General features: G+C 35.3%; 1 protein-coding gene across 9 annotated transcripts in view; it reads right to left on the minus strand.

Annotated features, from left to right (window-relative positions):
- ATM (ATM serine/threonine kinase) overlaps positions 1–24,331 on the minus strand; it is a 156,986-nt gene that overhangs the window by 97,198 nt on the left and 35,457 nt on the right. For all 9 annotated transcript variants that reach the window (XM_070473619.1, XM_070473623.1, XM_070473621.1 and 6 more), the window contains exons 10-23: positions 19,319–19,488; positions 17,833–18,204; positions 16,905–17,096; positions 16,069–16,164; positions 14,754–14,979; positions 9,733–9,858; positions 9,055–9,180; positions 8,056–8,145; positions 5,595–5,766; positions 4,566–4,765; positions 2,279–2,361; positions 2,026–2,181; positions 1,141–1,216; positions 879–1,009 (exon numbers count right to left, since the gene is read on the minus strand). In XM_070473619.1, the coding sequence (XP_070329720.1) occupies positions 879–1,009; positions 1,141–1,216; positions 2,026–2,181; positions 2,279–2,361; positions 4,566–4,765; positions 5,595–5,766; positions 8,056–8,145; positions 9,055–9,180; positions 9,733–9,858; positions 14,754–14,979; positions 16,069–16,164; positions 16,905–17,096; positions 17,833–18,204; positions 19,319–19,488 (2,216 nt within the window). The remainder of the gene's footprint in view (positions 1–878; positions 1,010–1,140; positions 1,217–2,025; positions 2,182–2,278; positions 2,362–4,565; positions 4,766–5,594; positions 5,767–8,055; positions 8,146–9,054; positions 9,181–9,732; positions 9,859–14,753; positions 14,980–16,068; positions 16,165–16,904; positions 17,097–17,832; positions 18,205–19,318; positions 19,489–24,331) is intronic.

A 24,331-nucleotide genomic window follows, 5' to 3' on the forward strand; every position in this document is an offset into this window, starting at 1 on the left:
ACCAGATGCCATGATCCTAGTTTTTTGAATGCTGAGTTTTAAGCCAGATTGTTCACTCTCCTCTTTCACTTTCATCAAGAGACTCTTTAGTTCCTCTTCACTTTCTGCCATTAGAGTGGTGTGATCTGCATATCTGAGGTTGTTGATATTTCTCCTGGCAATCTAGATTCCCACTTGTGCTTCATCCAGCCCAGAATTTCTCATGATGCACTCTTCACATAAGTTAAATAAGAAAGGTGACAATAATCAGCCTTGACATACACTTTTCCCAATTTTGAACCAGTCCGTTGTTCCATGTCTGGTTCTAACTGCTGTTTCCTGACTTGCAGACAGGTTTCTCAGGAGGCAGGTGAGGTGGTCTGGTATTCCCATCCCTTTCAGAATTTTCTACAGCTTGTTGTAATCCACAGAGTGAGAGGCTTCTTTAGGTACTCAAACATAAAACACATTTCTTGTGAGAGAATCACTCCAATGCCTAATTTTATGTTCACTTGAATAAATATGATTGTAATTAGCCAAATGCAAAATGTGCTAATTTTCATTTTATAAACTTATGTAAAATTTCTCTAATACCTAAAAGCCACGTATCTCTAATTGGGAGTAGACACACCTCATTCTTCTCAACCACTTACTAGATGTATAGCACTTAGCAACTTACTTTATCCGTCTAAGCCACGGAGTTTTCGTTACTAAATTAGATAAAATAATCATATAAGTGAAAGAGTTGTCAGAATTAAGAGAAAACAAAAATGCCAGGCATACAGTCTATGCTTAGTAATCATTACTTTTAATATCACCCCTAGTGAGCTATGACTGTGCTAGACATTGAACTGCTATCTGCAGCACTCCAGATACTTCATGAATACTGGGCCCATTACCTGTTTATTGACTCTGCAGCCAACATGCGAACTTGGTGATGATTATCAGCAAGAAACTGTGGAAATACTTCATTTACAGGAAGATCTTTTCCCTTTACATTCAGAATAGACCATTTTGAATAAGGATCAGCCTATGGGAAAAGATCAATTGAGGTTAAATGTGAAATACTAAGAGAAAAACTACCCATTAACAAACAGAAATAAAGACTGCTTTTAAAACGTCACTGGAAACCTTACTAATAATTAAAGTGGAATAACTCACCTCAAGCAAAGTTTTAAGGCATTTTACTAGTGCCATTCTTACAGAGAATGCACTTTTCCCCTCCTTTGTTAAATGCCTGAAATAAAGTACATGTCTTAATATCAAGTAATTATTCCAATAAAAGCATAGTCAAAAAAAAACCACTGGACATTAAGATTATTCTAGGCTGCTTCCAAAATTACTTTCCATGATAAATTTGATTCTCACTATGCAGTACACGCCAATATTATCACCTTCCAAAAATTCCAGCTAAAATAAATTGGTTTGAAAAGCAGCTCATTTTAATGTATTTGTGTCATATGATTACGCCTCATTTGGGGGCTATCACACTTCAGCTAACCATGTTATTGAAAACTTGCTTGAAAAGGAAAACATTCTTAGTGTTATATATCAAAGATTTAAAAAACCATATTCTGTACTGATTCAGAAATCCTTACCCACCAAATGGTATGAGGGTTCTGAATGACATATATATGCTCCTCTATAAATATCTTAGTATTATCTCAAACTGGGTTCTGTGCATGAAACAGCCAGATAGTGACAAGGCCAACCTGTTCACTTTAGGAATATAAACTACTCAACTGATTTATCAGACATGTTGCACTTTGCTTTAATTCATCATACCTGTCGAACTATTAAGTGATTCAGAATTCAAAGAGAAATACACTAAGCTCACTTCAGGAAGCCAAGCCTTTAGCAGAAAACAATGTAGTTCTTCAAGTAATCAAGAAAGGAAATACAAGTTACATTTCACTATTGTTAAAAAATGTATATAGCTACATTCAAGAATTAGAAGAAATCATTAAAGTAGAAATGCGAAGTTTGCATTTGCATGCAAAAGTGGCGAAAGAAAAACAAGAACTCCATAAAATAACCTACACCCACCAAAATGCTCCAATCACTGTTAGAAACTGTCCTTGAGCATCCCTTGTGTCCTCATCATCCACATTTCTGTGACAGAGGTTCAGCACTACGTGAACGACATGGTTTAAGACGGTTTTACAAACATCTTGGTCACGGTGATAAGATGAACACACATTGCTGTGGTGGAAAAAATTTAACTTTATCAGCATAACAGAACACACCAGTTTGGTTTATAAATTTAGAGTGAATATTCTATATGGTTTTAATGTCTTACGGTAGTGGTTTTAGAAGTTTTGCAACATCTTCCATTGGCAAGGGATATTCTTCTCCAGGAAGTGCCTTTAAAAGCACTAGATACTAAGATGGGGGGCGGGGAGGGGGAGAATTAGTTTTTTTTCAAATGATATTTATTTATCATTCACTTAAATAAATACATATATGTAAACCATAAATTCATATATATAAACACACGTGCCTACACATACACACTTGAGCAGTGAATTTTTTTACCAGGCAAAAATAGCAGGAGAGTTTGAAGTCAAAGAGAGTGGGATACAAATCCTAGCACCACAATCTGTTACTACTTGTGTGGTTTTAAAACTTGCCTTGTCATTGGTGTCTTTGTACTCTAAGCTGTAAAATAAGGATATAGCACTTACCTGGCCAGATTACTGTGAAGATGAAAGGAAATGCATGTAAAGGTCTAAAATTTTTTGACAGCATTCAGTGAGTGACAGTTGTTATCACTGTTGGGATTAAGTGCCTGAGCAAGAGTCTAAAACTATGTCATCACTCTCTGAAAACAGTACTTGAGGTTTAAAACTTCAATTGTTAAAAACTATTCTATTATTTTAGAAAGCAGAGATAATTATGCACAGTGAATAATCCAAATACCCTGACTTATCTTCCTGTAGGCTCTCTATGGTACAATATAAAGGGCTACTCAGCAACTACTAGAATAATGGTAAGTTATAACTAGGCAGTCAGTTTTTGACATGTCAAGTAATTTTCTTGTTGTATTAAGAATCAGAAGCCTCCCCACCCCATCATCTATATGTAGAAAAATGTTTCTTACTCCTGACATTATAAAAGGAACATTAAGTTGAACCATTTTAAATATTTGCCATGAGAGTCATGTGTGATATTAGTGAGTGTCTTGAAATGACTTTTAACATCAAAGCCCCAGAAAAGCATACAGCCCTCCCAACTGGTTGGGGCTAGAGACTTTATACTAGAGTATTGCCAGGTTTGAAACCAAGGGATCAAACAGGACTCAACTAAGCGTATTTGCCAGAGCTAGGCGATCAGCCAGGATGTTCACCAAAGCTAGAATATGACAAGAAATTCTATCAGGGACTCAACCTCAATATTTCCAAGGGATTCTAACTGGCCTGTTTCCCACGGCTGGGGAAATCACCTGACATGTTTGCCAATTTGCTGCCTGTGACTAGGGATATGACCACAGACTCATCCAGCATACTCACTGAGACAGGAGCTCCCCCAACATGTTCACCAGCACTGGGGCCAAGCGTATAGCACCCATGGTCAGGAGATAAGTTACATGTAATGATATTAAGTAAACAAATAAATGTGTCAAGGTTAAGTGGAAAGCCAGATTTCTCACTGTTGGAAAGGGAGCTATACATATGGACAGAGAAAAATAAATTCTACAATGCTGGATTGGAATTGGAGATATCTATCAGTAGATGAGTAGACTGATGAAGGAAGCAAAGGAGAGCGATTACTTTTTGTTAAGTCTAAATCTAATGAGGAAACATGAGACAAATTCAAACAGTAGGATTCTATATAGCAAGTGGCTATACTATTCAAAAATAGTCATGAAAGATAAGGAAAGAGTAAAGAACTCTTCCATACTGAAAGAAACTGAACAGACCTGAGAACTAGTAAACTATCATATTTATTAGTTAACATGATACAGTGTTAATTTCTTGATGATGATACTATAGTTATATAGGAGAGAATCACTGTTTATAGGACATATACACTGAAGTAAATGGGCATCATATTTGAATATTTAATCTCAAAATGGTACAGAAAAAAAGTATGTGAGTGTGTGTGTGTGTGGGGGTATAGCATGCAGAGAAGGATAAGTCAAACATAGCAAAATGTTAACTATGGAGGCTTAGGAATGAAATTTAAGACATTCTGTAGTATTTTAACGTTATAGCCACTTTGAAATTACATTAAAACATTTTAAAGCATATAAACCAAGGTCAAGGAAAGATTCAGACTTCAATAACAACATTATGTATTATTTTTACATTCAGAGTCTGTATTTCTTGGCCTGGTTTAAACTAATTTATAAAAATTATACCCAAAGAAAAGGAATCTATCCAAAGTCCATTCAAGTCTTAACGTTACTGTATCCACTTAAATGTTTTCACAGTACATTAAAAGTGTATTTTATAACAGTCTCAGATTCATTTCTCAAGGAAGCAATTTCAATTCTTCAAAGGTACAATTTGATTCTTATATGTCAGTCCATTACATTTAGCTAGCAAGATCAAGTACACTCAAAGCACTTCTTTCACTGAACTCACCATGTGTAAATGAAGAGATCTGGTAGGGTCTAGCATGCTAGAATCAATTAACATTAATAATTCCCTCCGAATATCTGCTGCCCTAAATGACACAGTGTTAGTCTGAGCAGTGGTTACACACATACACAAGAACTTGAGCATGTCTAAAGAAAGTAGATCTTGCTTTGATAGATGTTCTTCAGCTAAAGGATTCATGGCACCTAAAAATAAAAAGCACTTATTAAGACTAAGAGAGATGGGGGAAAAAAAAAACTAACAAAGGTGTAAAATAACCACATACATTGAACATTAACACAAGTATCTTCCCCCAAACAACAGAAAAAAAAATAAAAATATATGGAAAGCAAAAATATAATAAATTTGATCACACACTAAAAGCTTCAAAATTCTTTTTAAAAGGTTACTCTAGGATTCTATCATCAAAAAATAATCTATGGAAAAATCTACATAGGCAAGTATTCACTGCAATACTGTTAGAAAGGGATCTAAATTTCTGACAAAAAAATGGCCTAGTCAATTACAGTATCAATGTTAAATATGATATTATAGGGCCATTAAAAAGTATGATTATCAACAGCACAAGTACCTAAATGAAAAAACTGTTTCTAGTTAATGTTAAAAGAAAACAGACAAAGGTATAAAAAGGCATGTGAATGTTGATGCTGATTATAATTTTGAATTATATGAGTCTATGTAGAAGTAACAGAAAAAAGGTAAACAACAATTGCATTATGGGTGCTTTTGCACTATCCTGCTTATTTCCAAATAACCAATACGTTTAGTTATCCAAAAATGTTTTTATTTCTTTAGCAATTATTTTTAAATTCACCCATGAAGAATAAAATAGGAAACTGGCAATAAATTCAATTAAAAATGAGAGAATTCTAAACTGTATGGAAGGGAACAATCCTAAATGACTACACAAAAAGGAAATTAAATGAGCACAAAATAGTATATATGAAGTCTTTTATAATATCAAATAATACTAGAAGGTTAAAAAAAAAATCTCATGCAATAAAATGTATTTACCAATAGTAATTTGGCTCTTTCCAGATTCATTTGCATCAGTAACACTGCTAGCAGGGTAATCATTAAATAGACTCATGGATGACCGATCCTCCATCCTCATTATATTTTCATCAGTATCTTCTTCCATTGGTTCTACTTCTACAAAGTCAAAAGGCTTTTTGATCATGAATGCCTTCAAACAAAAGAAAGATGTTTCAAGTTGGTTTCTTTCAGAAGAATTCTGCAGTTAAAATTGAATTAATCAAACAATTCAAGAATCAGGTGTATAAAATGGATATATAATCTGTACTGTCTATATAACAGAATAAAACACAAACTCTACAAATGACTTCTTACATTAAGAAACTTCATACTACTGCAAACTGATGAGGGTGTAGACAAGATTATAACTTGACTATATGGAGGACAGTTTGACTATTTTGGAGGAAAATGATAATATATATCAAAAAGTATCAATAATATTCATATTCCCTGTGAACAAGCAATTCCATTTCTAGAATTTTCCTACATTCTTCACAGGCACAAAAAGAAATAGAAAAAACTGTAAGAAATTTACTGCAGAACTCTTTAGAGAAAAAAAAAAAAACATTTACAATTTTAATTAGGATCAGTTGGGTTAAAATACATATGTTATTTCCATATATAATGAAACACCACGTTGCTGCAAAACAAAAAAACAAGTAAGGCAGTAAGGTATAGCCCTATAAAGCAGCATGGAAAGATGACCAAGATTTATTACTAAATGAAAACAATCAAGTTAAAGAAAATTCTTTTACTCATTAAATATTTGAGTATCTACTATGTGCCAGGCACTGTTCCAGACAAAAAAGTATGCAATCCATTGATATGAAAAAGAAAAATATATGTTGCTTGTCTAGTAAGGTTTTTGTTTTTATTTTTATGAATAGAGAATTATTTTAAATTTTGGTATGTTATACACTAGTAAAGTAATGCTCAAAATTCTCCAAGCCAGACTTCAACAATACATGAACCATGAACTTCCAGATGTTCAAGCTGGTTTTAGAAAAGGCAGAGGAACCAGAGATCAAATTGCCAACATCTGCTGGATCATCAATAAAGCAAGAGAGTTCCAGAAAAACATCTATTTCTGCTTTATTGACTATGCCAAAGCCTTTGACTGTGTGGATCACAATAAACTGTGGAAAATTCTGAAAGAGATGGGAATACCAGACCACCTGACCTGCCACTTGACAAACCTGTATGCAGGTCAGGAAGCAACAGTTAGAACTAGACATGAAAAACAGACTGGTTCCAAATAGGAAAAGGAGTATGTCAAGGCTCTATATTGTCACCCTGCTTATTTAACTTATATGCAGAGTACATCACGAGAAACGCTAGGCTGGAGGAAGCACAAGCTGGAATCAAGATTGCCAGCAGAAATATCAATAACCCCAGGTATGTAGATGATACCACCCTTATGGCAGAAAGTGAAGAAGAACTAAAGAGACTCTTGATGAAGGTGAAAGAGGAGAGTGAAAAAGTTGGCTTAAAGCTCAACATTCAGAAAACTAAGATCATGGCATCTGGTCCCATCTCTTCATGGCAAATAGATGGGGAAACAGTGGAAACAGTGGCTGACTTTATTTTTCTGGGCTCCAAAATCACTGCAGATGGTGACTGTAGCCATGAAATTAAAAGACGTTTACTCCTTGGAAGGAAAGTTATGACCAACCTAGGCAGCATATTAAAAAGCAGAGACATTACTTTGCCAACAAAGGTCCGTCTAGTCAAGGCTATGGTTTTTCCCAGTAGTCATGTATGGATGTGAGAGTTGGATTGTAAGGAAAGCTGAGTGCCGAAGAATTGATGTTTTTTGAACTGTGGTGCTGGGGAAGACCCTTGAGAGTCCCTTGGACTGCAAGAAGATCCAACCAGTCCATCCTTAGGGAGATCAGTCCTGGGTGTTCATTGGAAGGATTGATGTTGAAGCTGAAACTCCAATACTTTGGCCACCTGATGCAAAGAGCTGATTCATTGGAAAAGACCCTGATGCTGGCAAAGATTGAGGGCAGGAGGAGAAGGGGATAACAGAGGATGAAATGGCTGGATGGCATCACCGCCTCAATGGACATGGGCTTCGGTGGACTCCGGCAGTTGGTGATGGACAGGGAGGCCTGGCATGTTGCAGTTCATGGGGTCTCAAAAGAGTTGGACACAACTGAGCGACTGAACTGACGTTATACAGAAAAAGGTACCGAGTCTGAATGATTATTTCCAACCACTTGGTCTATTATTATTCACTGAGAAATTAACAAGTGCTATTGATATTAAGAAGCATATACATTCTGCCCGGCAAACCAAATAACTATTAAATTTCCACATTTTTAAAGCATATGATGCCATATACTGTGAGATACATCCCTTTTCAAAGAAATTTCAAAGTTATAAAAAGTATGTTAGAGTCAATGAAATATGCTAGTAAAACAGGAAGCATACTTACTAAACTTTTACAAATATCTGTAATGTCATTCATTAGCTTTGATGTTAATAATCGTAAGAAGAAGCCAGATGCAATCTTATTTGGACTGTGCTGTAATTAAGACAAAACAGCAAGCAAAGATATAAAAACAATTATTCTTCGCAGATAATATTTTCTCTGTAGTGAATAAAATGTAGATTTTCTTTTACAGTGGAAATTCTCTATCAGAATAAGCATTGATAAACAGGTTACTATTAGGAACAAGACATAAATTGCTTCAAAAATACTAATCTCTTTTCTTAAGGTAATAATAACTGTAGCAAATATCTTTTATTGGACATAAACAACATTAAAGTAAAATACTAGCTACTGCCCCTAAACATACACAGGCAATAATCATAGCTTACAGTATATTCTTCCACTCTCTCCTTCCCCTCTTATCTCCCCAGAAAAACACTTCTAAAAATACATGCTGATAATACTGATACATGGACATGTACTTAACATTAGCTTTAAAAGATGTTTCCGGTTATTATCAATACTCTGGCCTGACTACCCCTCAGGCCTCCTTCAAATCAAAACAAAGATTACACATAGTAGCAATCTTTCCACCAAATTTCATGTAAGTCTATCTGGGCAGAAGAGAGTAACATATATGCTTGAATAGCTTATCTTTGCAGTGTCCACAAGCCCTTGGGTAGTGGTATGCATACCACATACCTGGTAGTCAAAAAGTTTTTATTAAATGAATGAAAGTACATTGCCAATAAGTTATCAATTAGTTGTTATATAAAAGGAGTAAGACAATCTCAGAAACTTTCCTGAGAATATTAGTTTTGTGAAGTTAGTTTCATGAGAAACTCAGATTATGTTGCTTTATTCATCTGAATACTACCTTAATTTATCAATTTAATTTAAAATCAGTATCAACTTATGAATGGACCCTAAAAACATTAATGACATCACCCAGTTATCAACCTCCTGGAGAGGCTACACTGTCAAGTAGGAAGAACATCTTACCTTGGAACAGTTATGTAAGCAACTTGTACATAGATGTATCATATTTCTCAATGAAAGAATTCTAGATTCTTCACTTGTCTTATTTTTAAACAAAGTGATACTTTCTCCGGCACACTGCATTAGAGACTATTAAAAAAAAAAGAAGGAAAAATCCAAACTTCAGGTAAAATCGTAGCTTATTTAAGGCTTTTTTTTTGTTTTACTTAACAGGTAAAATTAATCCTTTCAAGAAGTTACACTGGTTACATAATTAAAAATGAACAATTTTTTAAAAACAACAAATTTTATATCATGTTATCTTTACAAATCACACAACTGACAAAACAATACCCAGAGATAGAAGTTAATTTCATGCTTAGAAAGACTATTTGATTAATGCTTAATTAAGCATTCTTTAGGATAACTGCTCCAGGGAAAACTTTTTAAAAGGACAGATAAAAATCCTTATTTTTGTTAATGAGATCAACTTTCAACATATTATTTCAATTGCTGCATTGATATTGGCTTAAAACAACTTCAAATCTTAAGAAAAGAGACACAGTATTATCTCCTCTCAGACTACATAAATGAAACAGTTAATCTATATAACAGTTTGTTTTCCAAACAAATATACAAATTTTCCCAGGAATATATTTCATTCAAATCAATCCAAAACACTATTGATATAAATCTTCTCACCTTGGCTTTCTGGAATAATTCTGATTTGTAAGCTTCCTCTTCAGCTATGACACCCAGGTAACAATAGCAGCCGAGAACACCCACCAAAAGACTTGAACACCGGACAAACATCTCTGAATTTGAAGTCTTAAAATATAAAAAGTTTAAGTATACAGAATAAAAAGTTTTTACATATTTCATAAATCATTTGGAGTACTACTGTTTTTTGCAAGAGCAAATTTTGTCTTCACATTAAAAAACTACAGCTAACTAAATTAATAATGCCATAATTCTGATCAACTCTAAAAAACATCTAAGAGATCCCTGCAGAGCTGTAATAACCAGGGTTCTCAGGAAACACAGGAGAAGTATATCCTGATGGCCAAGTAACACATCTTTTTCAAAAGTGGCTCAGTGTATTGCACACATAAGTCCTTAAATATGTGAGGTAAGCAGGAAAGAAAGAAAAAACTAATAGGCAAATAACTGTCTATAATTCTTAGAACATGAGCAGAAATCAGATTTATTCATAAAAAGAGACATTAAAATGACATTTTGAGCTTCTAAGAAATAAGGTCCCTGATTTAATCAGCTTTTTAAACTCCCCAGACAAGTACAAGATATTTTACCAATAGCTACTGTCAATCAATTTTATAGAATTATGTAAGAAATGTGTAAAAATTACAAACAAAAAAAAGATTTTCAGATTTTTCTGTTCCTATATTATATGGAATGGCATTTAGGAAAAAACACAGGAGATCTCATTATTCTGTAATGAAAGTAGTTATAACTATAATCCAGAAGAAAGACAGTAATTAAGAGCAAGATAGATAAAATAGGCATGTTGTCCTCTCTCTGGTTCTTTGGATCATAAGTTATGGCTACTGAATCTAGCTATAATAGCTTTTAGGTTTTATTTTAGTCAACAAATATTTTTAACATTTATCATATAATAAGGTATTGAAGAAGATACAAAAATCAAGAGAAATTATATATGCCCTTTAATGAGCTTCTAGCATAGTTTAAGAGTTATTTGTATATATGGTACAAAGTTGGAGATATCAAGGGAACAGTTCATGCAAGTATGGGCACGATACTGTCTGTCAGGACCTAACAGAAGCAGAAGAGATTAAGAAGAGGCGGCAAGAATACGAGTGAGTGAGTGATAGTTGCTCAGTCATGTCAGACACTTTGCAACACTATGGACTGCCAGGCTCCTTTGCCCATTAATTCTCCAAGCAAGAATACCAGAATGGGTTTCCATTTTCTTGTCCAAGGATAAACAGAATAACTATACAAGAGCATACAGAAGAACTATACAAAAAGGTCTTAATGACTTGGATAACCATGATGGTGTGATCCCTCACCTAGAGCCGGATATCATTAGGAAGCATTCCACAAAACAAAGCTAGTAGAGGTGATGCAATTCCAGCTGCTGCTGCTGCTAAGTTGCTTCAGTCGTGTCTGACTCTGTGTGACCCCACAGATGGAAGCCCACTAGGCTCCTCTGTCCCTGGGATTCTCCAGGCAAGAATACTGGAGTGGGTTGCCATTTCCTTCTCCAATGCATGACAGTGAAAAGTGAAAGTGAAGTTGCTCAGTGACGCCCAACTCTTAGTGACTCCATGGACCACAGCCTACCAGGCTCCTTTATCCATGGGATTTTCCAGGCAAGAGTACTGGAGTGGGGTGCCATTGCCTTCTCCAGCAATTCCAGCTAAGCTACTTCAAATCCTAAAATATGATACTGTTAAAATGTTGCACTCAATGTCAGTAAATTCAGAAATTTCACCAGTGGCCATAGGACTGGAAAAGGTCAGTCTTCATTCCAATCCCAAAGAAGGCAATGCCAAACAGTGTTTGAACTACCATACAACTGTACTCATTTCACATGCTAGCAAGGTTTTGCTCAAAATCCTTCAAGTGAGGCTTTAACATCATGTGAACTGGAAACTTTCAGGTGTAAAACCTGAGCTTTGAAGAGGCAGAAGGATCAGAGGTTCAACTGCCAACATTCGTTGGATCGTGGAGAAAGCAAGGGAGTTCCAGAAAAACATCTGCTTCTGCTTCATTAACTACGCTAAAGCCTGTGACAGTATTCAGTTCAGTTAAGGTCAGTTGCTCAGTTGGTCCAACTCTTCATGACCCCATAGAGTACAGCACACCAGGCTTCCCTGTCTTTCACCATTTCCCGGAGCTTGCTCAAATTCATGTCCACTGAGCTGGTGATGCCACCCAACTGTCTCATCCTGTGTCATCCCCTTATCCTCCTGCCTTTAATCTTTCCCAGCATCAGTGTCTTTTCCAACAAGTCAGCTCTTCTCATCGGGTGACGAAAGTACTGGAAGCTTCAGCTTCAGTATCAGTCTTTTACAATGAATATTCATGATTAACTTGTTTTAGGATTGACTGGTTTGATCTCCATGCAGTCCAAGGGACTGTCAAGAGTATTCACCAACACCACTGTACAAAAGCATCAATTCTTCATGCTCAGCCTTCTTTATGGTCCAACTCTCATTAAAGCAGAAGTAGTCAATAAAGCAGAAGTAGGTGCTTTTCTAGAACTCTCTTGCTTTTTTCTATGATTCAACAGATGTTGGCAATTTGATCTCTGGTTTCTCTGCCTTTTCTAAATCCAGCTGGTACATCTGGAAGTTCTCAGTTACACAGTGTTGAAGCCTAGCTTGGAGGATACTGACCATTACTTTCCTAGGATGTGAAGTGAGTACAATTGTGTGGTAGTTGGAATATTCTTTTTCATTGCCCTTCTTTGGGATTGTAATGAAAACTGACCTTTTCCAGTTCTCTGGCCACTGTTGAGTTTTCCAAATTTCCTGGCATATTGGGTGCAGCACTTTAACAGCATCTTTTAGGCTATGAAGTAGCTCAGCTGGAATTCCATCACCTCCACTAGCTTTGTTCACAGTGATGTTTCCTAAGGACCACTTGACTTCGCACTCCAGGATGTATGGCTTAGGTGAGTGATCACATCAATATGGTTATCCACATCATTAAGATCTTTTTTGTGCAGTTCTTCTGTGTATTCTTGTCACCTGTTCTTAATATCTTCTGCTTCTGTTAGGCCCATACCATTTCTATCCTTTATTGTGCCCATCTTTATATGAAACTCTCCCTTGGTATCTCCAATTTTCTTGAAGAGATCTCTAGTCTTCCTTACTCTATTGTTTTCCTTTTTTTTTTTTTGCATTGTTCACTTAGGAAGGCTTTCTTATCTCTCCTGCTATTTTTTGGAACTCTGCATTGAGATGGGTATATCTGTCCTTTTCTCCTTTGCCTTTCACCTTCTCTTCTTTTCTAAGCTATTTGACAGTATGGATTACAACAAATTGTGGTAAATCCTTCAAGAGATGTAAATACGAGACCACCTTACCTACCTCCTGAGAAACCTGTGTGTAGATCAAGAAGCAACTTTAGAACCAAACATGGAAAACTGAATGGTTCAAAACTGAGAAAGGAGTATGGCAAGGCTGTACACTGTCCCTCTGCTTGTTTGAGTCATAAGCAGAGCTCATCATACAAAATGCTGGTCCAGATGAATCACAAGCTGGAATCAAGACTGCTGGGAGAAATGCCAGCAGTCTCAGATATGTGGATGATACCACTCCAATGGCAAATAAGGTGAAGAAGAACTAAAGAGCCTCTTGATAAAAGTGAAAGAGAAGAGTGAAAATGCTGGCCTGAAACTCAGCCAAAAGATGAAGATAATGGCATCTGGTCCCATCACTTCATGGTAAATAGAAGGGGAAAAAGTGGAAGCAGTGACAGATTTTATTTTCTTGGGCTCCAAAATCACTGCAGATGGTGACTACACCCATGAAATTAAAAGACATTTGCTCCTATGACAAACCTAGACAGCATATTAAAAGCAGACATATCACTTTGCCAACAAAAGTCTGTATAGTCAAAGCTACAGCTTTTCCAAGAGTCATGTGCAGAGTAAAGGCTGAACCATAGAGTGCCAAAGAATTGATGCTTTTGAATTGTGGTGCTGGAGAAGATTCTTGAGAGTCCACTGGACAAAAAGATCAACCAGTCAATCCTAAAGGAAATCAGTCCTGAATATTCATTATAAGAACTGATGCTAAAGCTGAAGCTCCAATCCTTTGGCCAATCCTGTTGTGAAGAGCTGATTCACTGGAAAAGACTGAAGGCAAAAGGAGAAGGGAGTGGCAGACGATGAGATAGACAGCATCACTGACTCAACGTACATGAATCTGAGCAAACTTGGGGAGACAGTGGAGGACAGCAAAGCCTGGTATGCAAGTCCACGGGGCTGCAAAGACTCAGACACAACTTAGTGATCGAACAACAACATGAAAATTAAAAGATACATGGCTGAGATTATAAAAAAAGGCTCTAGTGAGGATTTTGACATGTGAATTATCTGAACACATAGAAATGCATGGAAAGACATAGGAGTTTTGGTAAGAGAACAGCACACACAATGAGAACTTTTTTATTTTAAGAGGACAATGGAAATGATATGTAAGACATCACTAAATGACTGCTTAAATATGGGTGACTGTTAGTTCATTTATCAATGACTGTAAGACATCACTAAATGACTGCTTAAATATGGGTGACTGTTAGTTCATTTATCAATGACTTCTCTCCCTTTTCAAGTGCAACCAAAATCTATTGGATTAGTTTAAATTATGTCCTTTTCTGTTATCGTAAAATTTCCCTCCTCTGAATTAAGGTTCTTTTTTCATCAAATAATCCATATGCTCAAAACCATTATTACTGCCCATTAACCTACCCAAAGAAATCTACTTCTTTAATGTCTGTAAGAATTTCTGGTTAAAAAAGTAATTATTTTTCTTCAGTTTTACTTTTTTCATTCTAAGTTTTTTCCCAATTTGTAGACATGCGCTATTACTTTGCTTTTAAAATTAAGCTTAATTAAATTAAATTAAGCTTAATTTAAAGTCCTTAGGGCCTTTCCTGACACTATTTCTCCTTCCTAACACTCTACCAAAATAGAATCAAACACAGGCTTTAGCTCTTCTTGAAAATCTCACCTCAGATGAGTAGTTATTTAGAAGCTGTTCTGACAGTCTCAAAAGATAGCGATCCAGTGACTCCTTGAGGTTTTGGTGGACAGAAAAGCCTACACTGGATTGGTGCTTTTCTAGCGTATGTTCTTTCACAATGGTTAAACAATCCATCTTGTCAAAAGTTGTCTGAAGAAACAGATCTTCAGCTTCTGAGAATGAAGGTTCTTCTGTATCTTTTTGGTGTTGCTCACTTCAAAGAAGTAAGATTTTCAATTTATAAGATCAAATTGTCTACTATTTTACCTTCATATAGCATCAATCTATTACAAATAAAATATTAACTTAGCATTAACAATGAATCTATGTTATTCAAAGATTGTTCATGTAATTAGTGAATTATTCTTTTAAATGCTTTTCTTCTTTGGATTTTGATAACTACTTACACTGAATTTCATTATTCAGTAGCAATTTCACTAACAAATGGACATGAGAAATAAAAGATTCAATCTAAAAGGCTAATTCAGGAAGTATTAAAAAAACATTAATTAACAACAGATATAAACATTAAGAATAACATTATCTGAGGGACACTCTGGTGGGCCAGTGGTTAAGAATCTGCCTTACAATGCATGGGACACAGGTTTGATTCCTGGTCAGATCCCACATGCAGTGGAGCAACTAAGCTTTCAGGCTGCAAGCACTAAGCCCGTGCACTCCGGAGCCTGCATGTCACAGCTAGAGAGCTCAACTACTGCGCCCACATGCCAAACTCAGAGTCTGAATGCTACAATGAAAGATCCCACGTGCCGCAACTCAGACTCGAGGGACCAAAATAAATAAAGAAAAGAAAATGAAAACCAAATGTCTGAAAACTTTCCCCCTTTTTTCACATTTCTCCAAAATGTATATTTTTTTGTATTATGCCCTCTTGAGAAAGACTAGAAAACTTCATGCCAGTGAATCATTTTCAGTCACAGTGATAAATTAAACATAAGCCTCTGGAGTCAATCGACTAAAATGAGGTTTTTAGATTTTTGTTTTCCCTATACTAAATTATCATTAGTTTTTAAAGTAGTCATTCAGATTTTATTTGACATATAAAAAAAATCTTTTCCACGTGATGTTTATGTTCTTAATATCCTATCATAAACACACTACAGAACATAAATTATAATTATTGAATTAAAAGAAACTTTTCCCTTGTTAACAGCTATAATTTTTTTAATTGACCAATTTGGTTCACAATTTTTAAGACGTAGGTACCACTCTGCTAAAATTATTATCTCTAATTATTATCTCTGTTAATTGAAACAACACAGAACTCCATTAGGAAACATACCATTCTGGCACACTTTGGAAAAAATTCATTGCTGCTTTACAGTTTTTCATAGTGAGACTCACGAGAATTTTCTCCAGGGTAAGATGAGGAAAATTACTATGAAGTAAAAATAGAGATCTTTACTTAAAAGACCAAAAGCCATTTAAAGCATTCTTTAAACTTAAATGCCCACACTTAACGAAAAATATTGATCTCTAAAATTTGGATCCAAAATTAAAACTGTTTCCATCTGTACTAAATTTCTTAACAACTGAAAAAGTACTTAAGGAACATAAATTTTATGTTACTATCATTTTCAACACTTCTAGATACAGGACCATATTCAATTTTCAAAGAGCCTAAACAACTATGAAATTCAAGTCAAATCACTAGGATCCAGAGGAGCCCCTTCAAATCACTCAGCTCCAATTACTGACTGAGGAAAGGTTAAGTGGGCAAGTTGCTCCTCATTTTAGTGCTTAAGTCCCAGTTTGTCTTTTTTCATTTCTTTCCCTTGTTAATTTAACATATTTAGCCCAGAAAGCATTCTCCTTATGATTCCACGATATACCTGAGTGGATATATGTTCAGATGGACCTATTTAGGGACAATCACAAACATGTAACTCTCACTGTCTAGGCAGTGAGAGAAAACAAAATAAAAGAACTTGGGCAAAGATTCAGATACAAAGAAACAGAACACTATAAAAACAAAGGGACTATTTAGTAGTTAAGACTAATTCTGGAAAATCCTGGAAGATCACAGCAAAATAAAGCCATCTAGTATCAAATAAGAAATGGAGAGCACCTTACAAAATAAATTAAAAAAGCAGCAGCGTGCTAATGAACTCAAATTACCTGCAAAGAACTGGAGGTAACTCTGTACTGTCTTCAAAGTCATCCTCTAACTGACAGAATAAGAGCCATTTCATTATCAATTCTTTTAAAGAATTTCTGCTTACATCACATATATTTTTCTCAATTCCTATTTTTACTGTTTCTGGAACTACACAGATTGTCAGTGCCAAAGTCAAACAGCATACTGCAGGACTGTTGCAAAACAAAAGACAATTAATATTAAAAGTGAACTTTTTGCATAGAATACAAACTTATGGTTACCAAAGGGAAAAGGAGTGGGAGAGGGATATATTAAGAACTTGGGATTGGCAGACATAAATTACTATGTGTAAAACAGATATACAATAAGGTCCTACTGTATACACAAGGAACTATACTCAATATTCTGTAATAAACCATAATGGAAAAGAATATGAAACAATATATATATATACACACACACACACATATATATAGAAAAAACTGAATCACTTTGCTTATATACCAGAAACTAACACAATACTATAAATCAACTCTACTTCAATTTTAAAACATTTAGGCTCTTAGAGGGACAGAGACCATGTGTATCTTTTTACTACTCTGTGGTCAATTTTTAGGACATGTCCTGGCACATGGTAGACATATAAACTATGGACTAAATGAGCACAAAAATTTGACTACATTTGAGAAAATTCTTGACTAAGTACTATCTTACTGTAACAGTATGCAGTACTAAGAGAAATAAAGTTTATTCTATTTATGAGCAAATGAATAATTGCTAATTACAAATAAATCTTTAAAACTGGGTTTAGTAATCTCTTCCTATTTCAAACTTATTTATTAGGACTTAAGAATCTGAAACAGAATTTAACATATTTTTAACTGAAGTTAGAAATTACACAAATCAGGAAATATATATGCTGCAAAATATAATTAATAGTCAACTTACCATGAAGGTCTACAGGCTGACCCAGTAAATAACTTCCAGAATTCTCTGTCAACCTCAACGAAACTCCCTTGAATTATGGCTCCAAGTAAGCCAAAGTTTTCAGTTTGTATTTGTTCAGAACTTATACCACGAAAAGTAATAGACCAAATTTTAATCCAGATTTTCAATAAATCTGACTTTTGTGAGCTTTCTAGGTTTGACCTCTTGCCTTGACACAATGCAACTTCCATAAGACATCGTAACACATATGGTGTGCGTTCCCCACGTCGCTGTTGAGGTAGAAGCTGGTATAGTATCATTAGTAATGGTGACAACTCACAGTTAGGTAAACTTGCAGGATATTTTGATATTAACTGAGTTGCGATTTGTAACCTAAAAAAAAGTACAAATAATTTTAAAATTATTCTACTCCATTAAGAGGCTAAAAGAAAAGAAATATATAGACATAGTACTCATACAGTATCCTAATTAGAACACTGTCATCACCATTTTCCAGACTACCCTCAAAATAAACTGGCTCTTAGTAATTATTTGGTCCTACTTCCTAAAGTGGCAAGAAGATTGACAGCATTTTGGCTAGCTGGGTAAGCTATCATATTTTGCTTACAGATAACTAAATTTGCTTATAAATAACTAAATTACCAATATTCTACTTCTTATTTACTGCACAGTTCCCTGCCCTTCAGTCACCAACAATATAACTTTAGAACAAAAACCCAAAACAAACTGTTTCTGCTGACATTAATTCAGTTAATTCAATAAGTATTTGCTGTGAGTTCCCTAGAATGTGTGCAACTTAAGAATAGGAACTGCAACTGATTCACTGTCTACTCCTTATGCCTGGCACATAGTAGGTGTTCAATAAATGACTTCACTAAATGGACAAATTAAAGAATATGAAATAGGTACCATTAACTATAGGAAATAAACAATAATTTAGCAATAAGTATCAAAATCAATATATATACCCCGCCCAACAACTCAACTATATTTAAACATTACATTGACATAGGAAAAATAAATAATAAAAAGTGCCTTTATCATGGCATAAGGTTCAAATTATTCTCTAAATTCTTAATGCTATCTTTAATTTCTTCCTAATTTAATTATATTAGAAGGTGCTATGCATGGTAAAAACTCTTTGTGTTGAGGTATACAACTCAATGAATTCCAAGAGGCACACGGTACAGCTTGCCTACCAATCAGCCATTTCTCCCTTTCTCCTTGCCATGGGAACACGTGTAGGAAAGGCCCTCATTCTGGCCCCAGAAGATGAGTCATGGAGGTGGTTATCTCAGCATGTTCTGGTTATCTCAGCAGGTGGTTATCTCAGCATGACATTCCCCTTTAGCCAGCAACTGCTTTGGGAGTGGACAAGTGTGACCTGGTTCTGGCTAGGCCAATGAGGTAAAGGAATCTACAGGAGGTCTTGTGAGAAAAATTAATGAGACTAAATGATACTGAAAGAGAAAAAAAGAACACTTACCAAGGTACAATATCAAAATCATTCTGTGACTTCTGAAGGTGATCTTTTATTACTTCCCAGCCTAATTCTATTTTCCTCTTTTTGCAAGGTACACTGTGATCAGTAAGTTCTCTTTGTGTGGTTGTGCAAGACTGAGAAATCTCCAAAGATCTGGAATCTTCATTAAAAACCTAAAAAATAACAAAAGGAAAATATATTTAATATTGCTATTATTTCTAACAGTTCAATAGGGAAAAAATGTTCCTCCTTAGCTGATGATAAGGTTAGTCATAAAGAGTAACAAATTACTGAAATATATGGATATGACATATAGAAATAAACATTTTGCAGATAATAATGGCTCTCTAGAAAGCAGATATTACCAAGTAAAATATTAGCTATACTGTTTGGGAAAATTTACTAGAAGCACCAAAACATCTAAGAGTAAAGAAAAAATTCCAATTTTCAAAGGGATTAAATCATAAATTTAGTGTTAAGAAAATATTTGACAAGTGAAATCTTCTTGCATGGTACCCAAATCTCTGGGGAAAATCTTTACTTAAGAAACATTAGGTCTCTATTTCATTTATTTCTGCTCTAATTTTTACGAATTCTTTCTTTCTACTAACTTTGGGTTTTGTTTATTCTTCTTTCTCTACCTCCTTTAGGTGTAAGGTTAGGCTATTTATTTGAGATTTTTCTTAATTTCTGAAGTAAGCTTATATTGCTATAAACTTAGATGTGTCTCATAGGTTTTATGTTTTTATTATTTTTTTAATAAATACATTTTATTGAAGTATAATTGACTTAACAATGTTTCAAGAGCACAGCAAAGTGATTCAGTTATACAAATACACATATATTATTTTTGAAATTACTTTCCATTATGGGTTATTATAAGATATTGACTATAGTTCCCTATGCTATACAGTGAACCTTTCTTGCTTGCTACATATTTACTTTTTAATTCGAAATCTACCATTCTAATCATATTAAGTCAAACAAATGGAATCAAAATTTCACAATTTTTTTAGTCAGGCAAAGATGTATGTTTTCTAAAATTTTTATATTTATAAATATTTAAAAGTATATATATATATAATTATTTTTATAGTTTTATAAAAATATTATAAATATTTATATATATGTATACAAAAGCCTTTCTACTACATTGATAAAGGCTTCAGAAAGAACATTAAAAAAAAGGAGTTGGAGAACATAAACTAAATGAAGTGGGAACACTGACTATGAAATAGAAAAAGTGAAACAAACTAGATAAAAGTAAAAGATCATTGAATAGTCCAGTTGCTTTTAAACATGACTGCTCTTATAAACATATTTGGAGCTCTGGAGGAAAAAAAGCAATATCTTGAGCATTTGTATTTTTCAAAACATTTGAAGATAATTCTGATATGCAACTGGATTTTAAAAAGGAATAACAGGTTTTTCTACTAGATCCTAGTTTTGATAATACAGAATTCTATTACTTTTCTGTGGACCAATCATGATACAATGGTATTAAGTGAGTAATAGTTACATAATCACAATAGTAAAAGATGTTTATCAGTTTTCACAATTAATAGTCAGACAAAAAATTAAAGATAATTACAATTGCAAGCCATAATGGCAACATGATTAACTTAACAATATAAAATAATTACACACAATATGTGGGGGGTCAAGCACATGCACATGCTTTTATCCACTCAGTCATTTAATCCATTTAACCCATTTAATTTTGGTTGGTGCATTTTAATCCATTTACATTTAAGGTAATTATCAACAGAGCAACCTGGCAGGTTACAGTCCATGGGATCTCAGCAGTCGGACAACTAAACCACCACCACCACCACCACCACCACCACCACCACCACCAATATGTATAATCCTATTACCATTTTCTTAATTGCTTGGGGTTTGTTTTCTGTAGGTCTTTTCCTTCGCTTGTGTTTCCTGCCTAGAGAAATTTCTTTAGCATTTGTTGTAAAGCTAGTTTGGAGGTGCTGAGTTCTCTTGATTTATGCTTGTCTGGAAAGCCTTTAATATCACCATAAAATGTGAAGGAGCGTCATGCTGAGTAGAGTATTCTTGGTTGTAGGTTCTTCCCTTTCTTCCCTTTCATCGTCATGTCAATCCCTTCAGGCTTGTAGAGTTTTTATTGAGAAATCAGTTGACAGCCTGATGGGAGTTCTTGTATGTTATCTGCTGTTTTCCCATGCTTTTAGTATTTTATCTCTGCCTTTAATTTTTGTCAGTTTGATTATTGTCTCGGTGTGTTCCTCCTTAGGTTTACCCTTCCTGGGACTCTCTGTGCTTCCTGGACTTGGTTGACTTCCTTTCCCATGTTCAGGAAGTGTTCAGCTATTCTCTCCAAATATTTTCTTAGGTCCTTTCTCTCTCTGTTCTCCTTCTGGGACCCCCTATAATATGAATGTTGGTGCATTTAATGTTGTTCAAGAGGTCTCTTGGGCTGTCTTCATTTCTTTTGATTTTCCCCCCTATTTTCGGTTCTGTGGCACTGATTTCCACCGATTCTGTCCTCCAGGTCATTTATCCATTCTTCTGCCATAGTTATTCTGCTCTTGATTCTTTCTAGTGTATTATTCATTTCTGTTTGCTCTTTAGCTCTTCTAGGACTTTGGTAAACATTTCTCACATCTTCTCAATCTTTTTTTCCACTCTTTTCCCAAGATCCTGGATCATCTTCACTATCATTATTCTAAATCCTTTTTTTGGAAGGTTGCCTATCTCCAATTCACTTAATTGTTTTTCAGGGATTTTATCTTGTCCCTAACTCTCAGACATAACTTTCTGCTTTTTCATCATGATTAACTTTCTGTAATATGGTTTTTGTTTTAGCTGCTCTGAGACTGTACTTCGTGCTTCTTCTGTCTGCCCTCTGATGGATAAAGCTAAGAGGCTTGTGTAAGCTTCCTGATGAGACGGACTGGTGATGGGAAAAACTGGATCTTGCTCTTGTGGGTAGGGCCTTGCTCAGTAAAGCTTTAATCCAATTATCTGCCGATGGGTGGGGCTGCATTCCCTACCTGGTAGTTGTTCGGCCTGAGGCGAGCCAGTCCTAGGGTCTATGGGCCCTATGGTAGGGTTAATGGTGAACTCCAAGAGGGGTGATGCCAAGGGGGAACCTTCCAGTGCCCCTGTCCCTGCGGTGAGTCCCCACCAACCCACAAGGCCCTCCAACACCATCAGGTAGTTTTGGTTCAGTCTCCTACGGGGTCACTGCTCCTCTCCTATGGGTCTTGGTGAGCACAAAATTTTGCTTGTGCCCTCCAAGACTGGAGTCTGTTTCCCTCATTCCTCTGGAAGGCCTATAATCAAATCCTGCTGGCACTCAAGGCCAGATTCGCTGGGAATTCCCAGTCCCTTTGTCAGATCCCCACAATGGGAAGCCCGAGTTGTGGTTCAGAACCTTCACAATAGTGCAAGAACAACTTTGGTTTTACTGTTCTCCAGTCTGTGGGTGACCCACCCAGCAGGTGTGGGATTTGATTTTATCATGATTGAACACCACCTACCATCTCCCTGTGGCTTCTTCTTTGTCTTTAGACATAGGATATCTTTTTGTGGAGGGTTCCAGCATACTCCTATCCATGATGGCTCAATACTTAGTTGTAATTTTGGTGCTCTCACAGGAAGAGTTGAATGCACGTACTTCTACTCTGCCATCTTGAACTGGAAGCCCAGTTTTATTTATTTTTCAAATTTTATTTATTTACTTCTGGCTGTGCTGGGTCTTTGTTACTATGCCCAGGCTTTCTCTAGTGATGGCAACCAGGGGCTACTCTCTAGCCAAGGTGTCAGAGCTTCTTCTAGTTGAGGTGTGAGAGCTTCTTATGGTGATGACTTTTCTTTTTGAAAAGCATGGGCTCTAGAGTGTGTGGGCTCAGCTGTTTTAGCCAATGGGCTTAGTTGCCCCATGGCATGTGGAATCTTCCTGGACCAGAGATCAAACCTGTGCCCCCTGTACCAGTAGGTGAATTCATAACCACCTTTAACTGGACCACCAGGGAAGTCTTCCAATAGGTTTTAGATAAACGAAATAGAGACTAAAAAAACAATAGAAAACATTATTGAAACTAAAAGATGGTTCTTGAAAAAATAAAATTGATAAACCTTTAGCCAGACTCATCAAGAAAAAAAAAGGGAGGATGGGGGAAAAAAAAAGGAAAAAGAAAAAAAAGGGAGAGGGCTCAAATCAATACAATCAGAAATTAAAAAGAAGTTACAGCTAACACCAGAGAAATGCAAAGGATCATTAGAGGCTACTATAGGCAACTATATGCCAATAAAATGGACAACCTAGAAAAAACAAATTCTTAGAAAGGTACAATCTCTCAAGACAGAACTGGGAAGAAACAGAAAATGTGAACAAACCAATAAACAGTAATGAAGTTGAATCAGTAATTTAAAAACTCCTAACAAGCAAAAGTCCAGCAACAGATGCCTTAACAAGTGAATTCTATAAACATTTACAGACTTAACACCTATCCTGAAACTATTTCAAAAAACTGTGGAGCCAGGAACAATTCTGAACACATTCTGTGAGGCCAGCACCACCCTGATACCAAAACCAGACAAATATATCATAAAAAGGAAAACTACAGACCAATAATACTGATGAACAGATGCAAAAATCCACAACAAAATACTAGCAAAAAACATCCAACAATAGGTTAAAAAGATCATACCCTACCTATGATCAAGTGGGATTTATCCCAGAAATGCAAGAATTTCTCAATATTTGAAAATCAGTAATATGTTATACCACATTAACAAGATGAAAAATAAAAATCATATGATCATCTCAGTAGATAGAATATAAAAAAACTTTTGATAAAACTCAAGATCCATTTATAGTGAAAACTTCCTAGAAAGCAGACATAGAGGCTGAAAGCATTCCTCTGAGATCAGGAAAAAAAAAGAATGTCCACTCTCACCACTTTTATATAACATGACTTTGAAAGTCCTAGGCATGGCAATTAGAGAAGAAAAAAAAGACAAAAGGAATATAAA

The sequence above is a fragment of the Odocoileus virginianus genome, chromosome 10, assembly GCF_023699985.2.
Source record: "Odocoileus virginianus isolate 20LAN1187 ecotype Illinois chromosome 10, Ovbor_1.2, whole genome shotgun sequence".
Taxonomy (NCBI): Eukaryota; Metazoa; Chordata; class Mammalia; order Artiodactyla; family Cervidae; genus Odocoileus; species Odocoileus virginianus.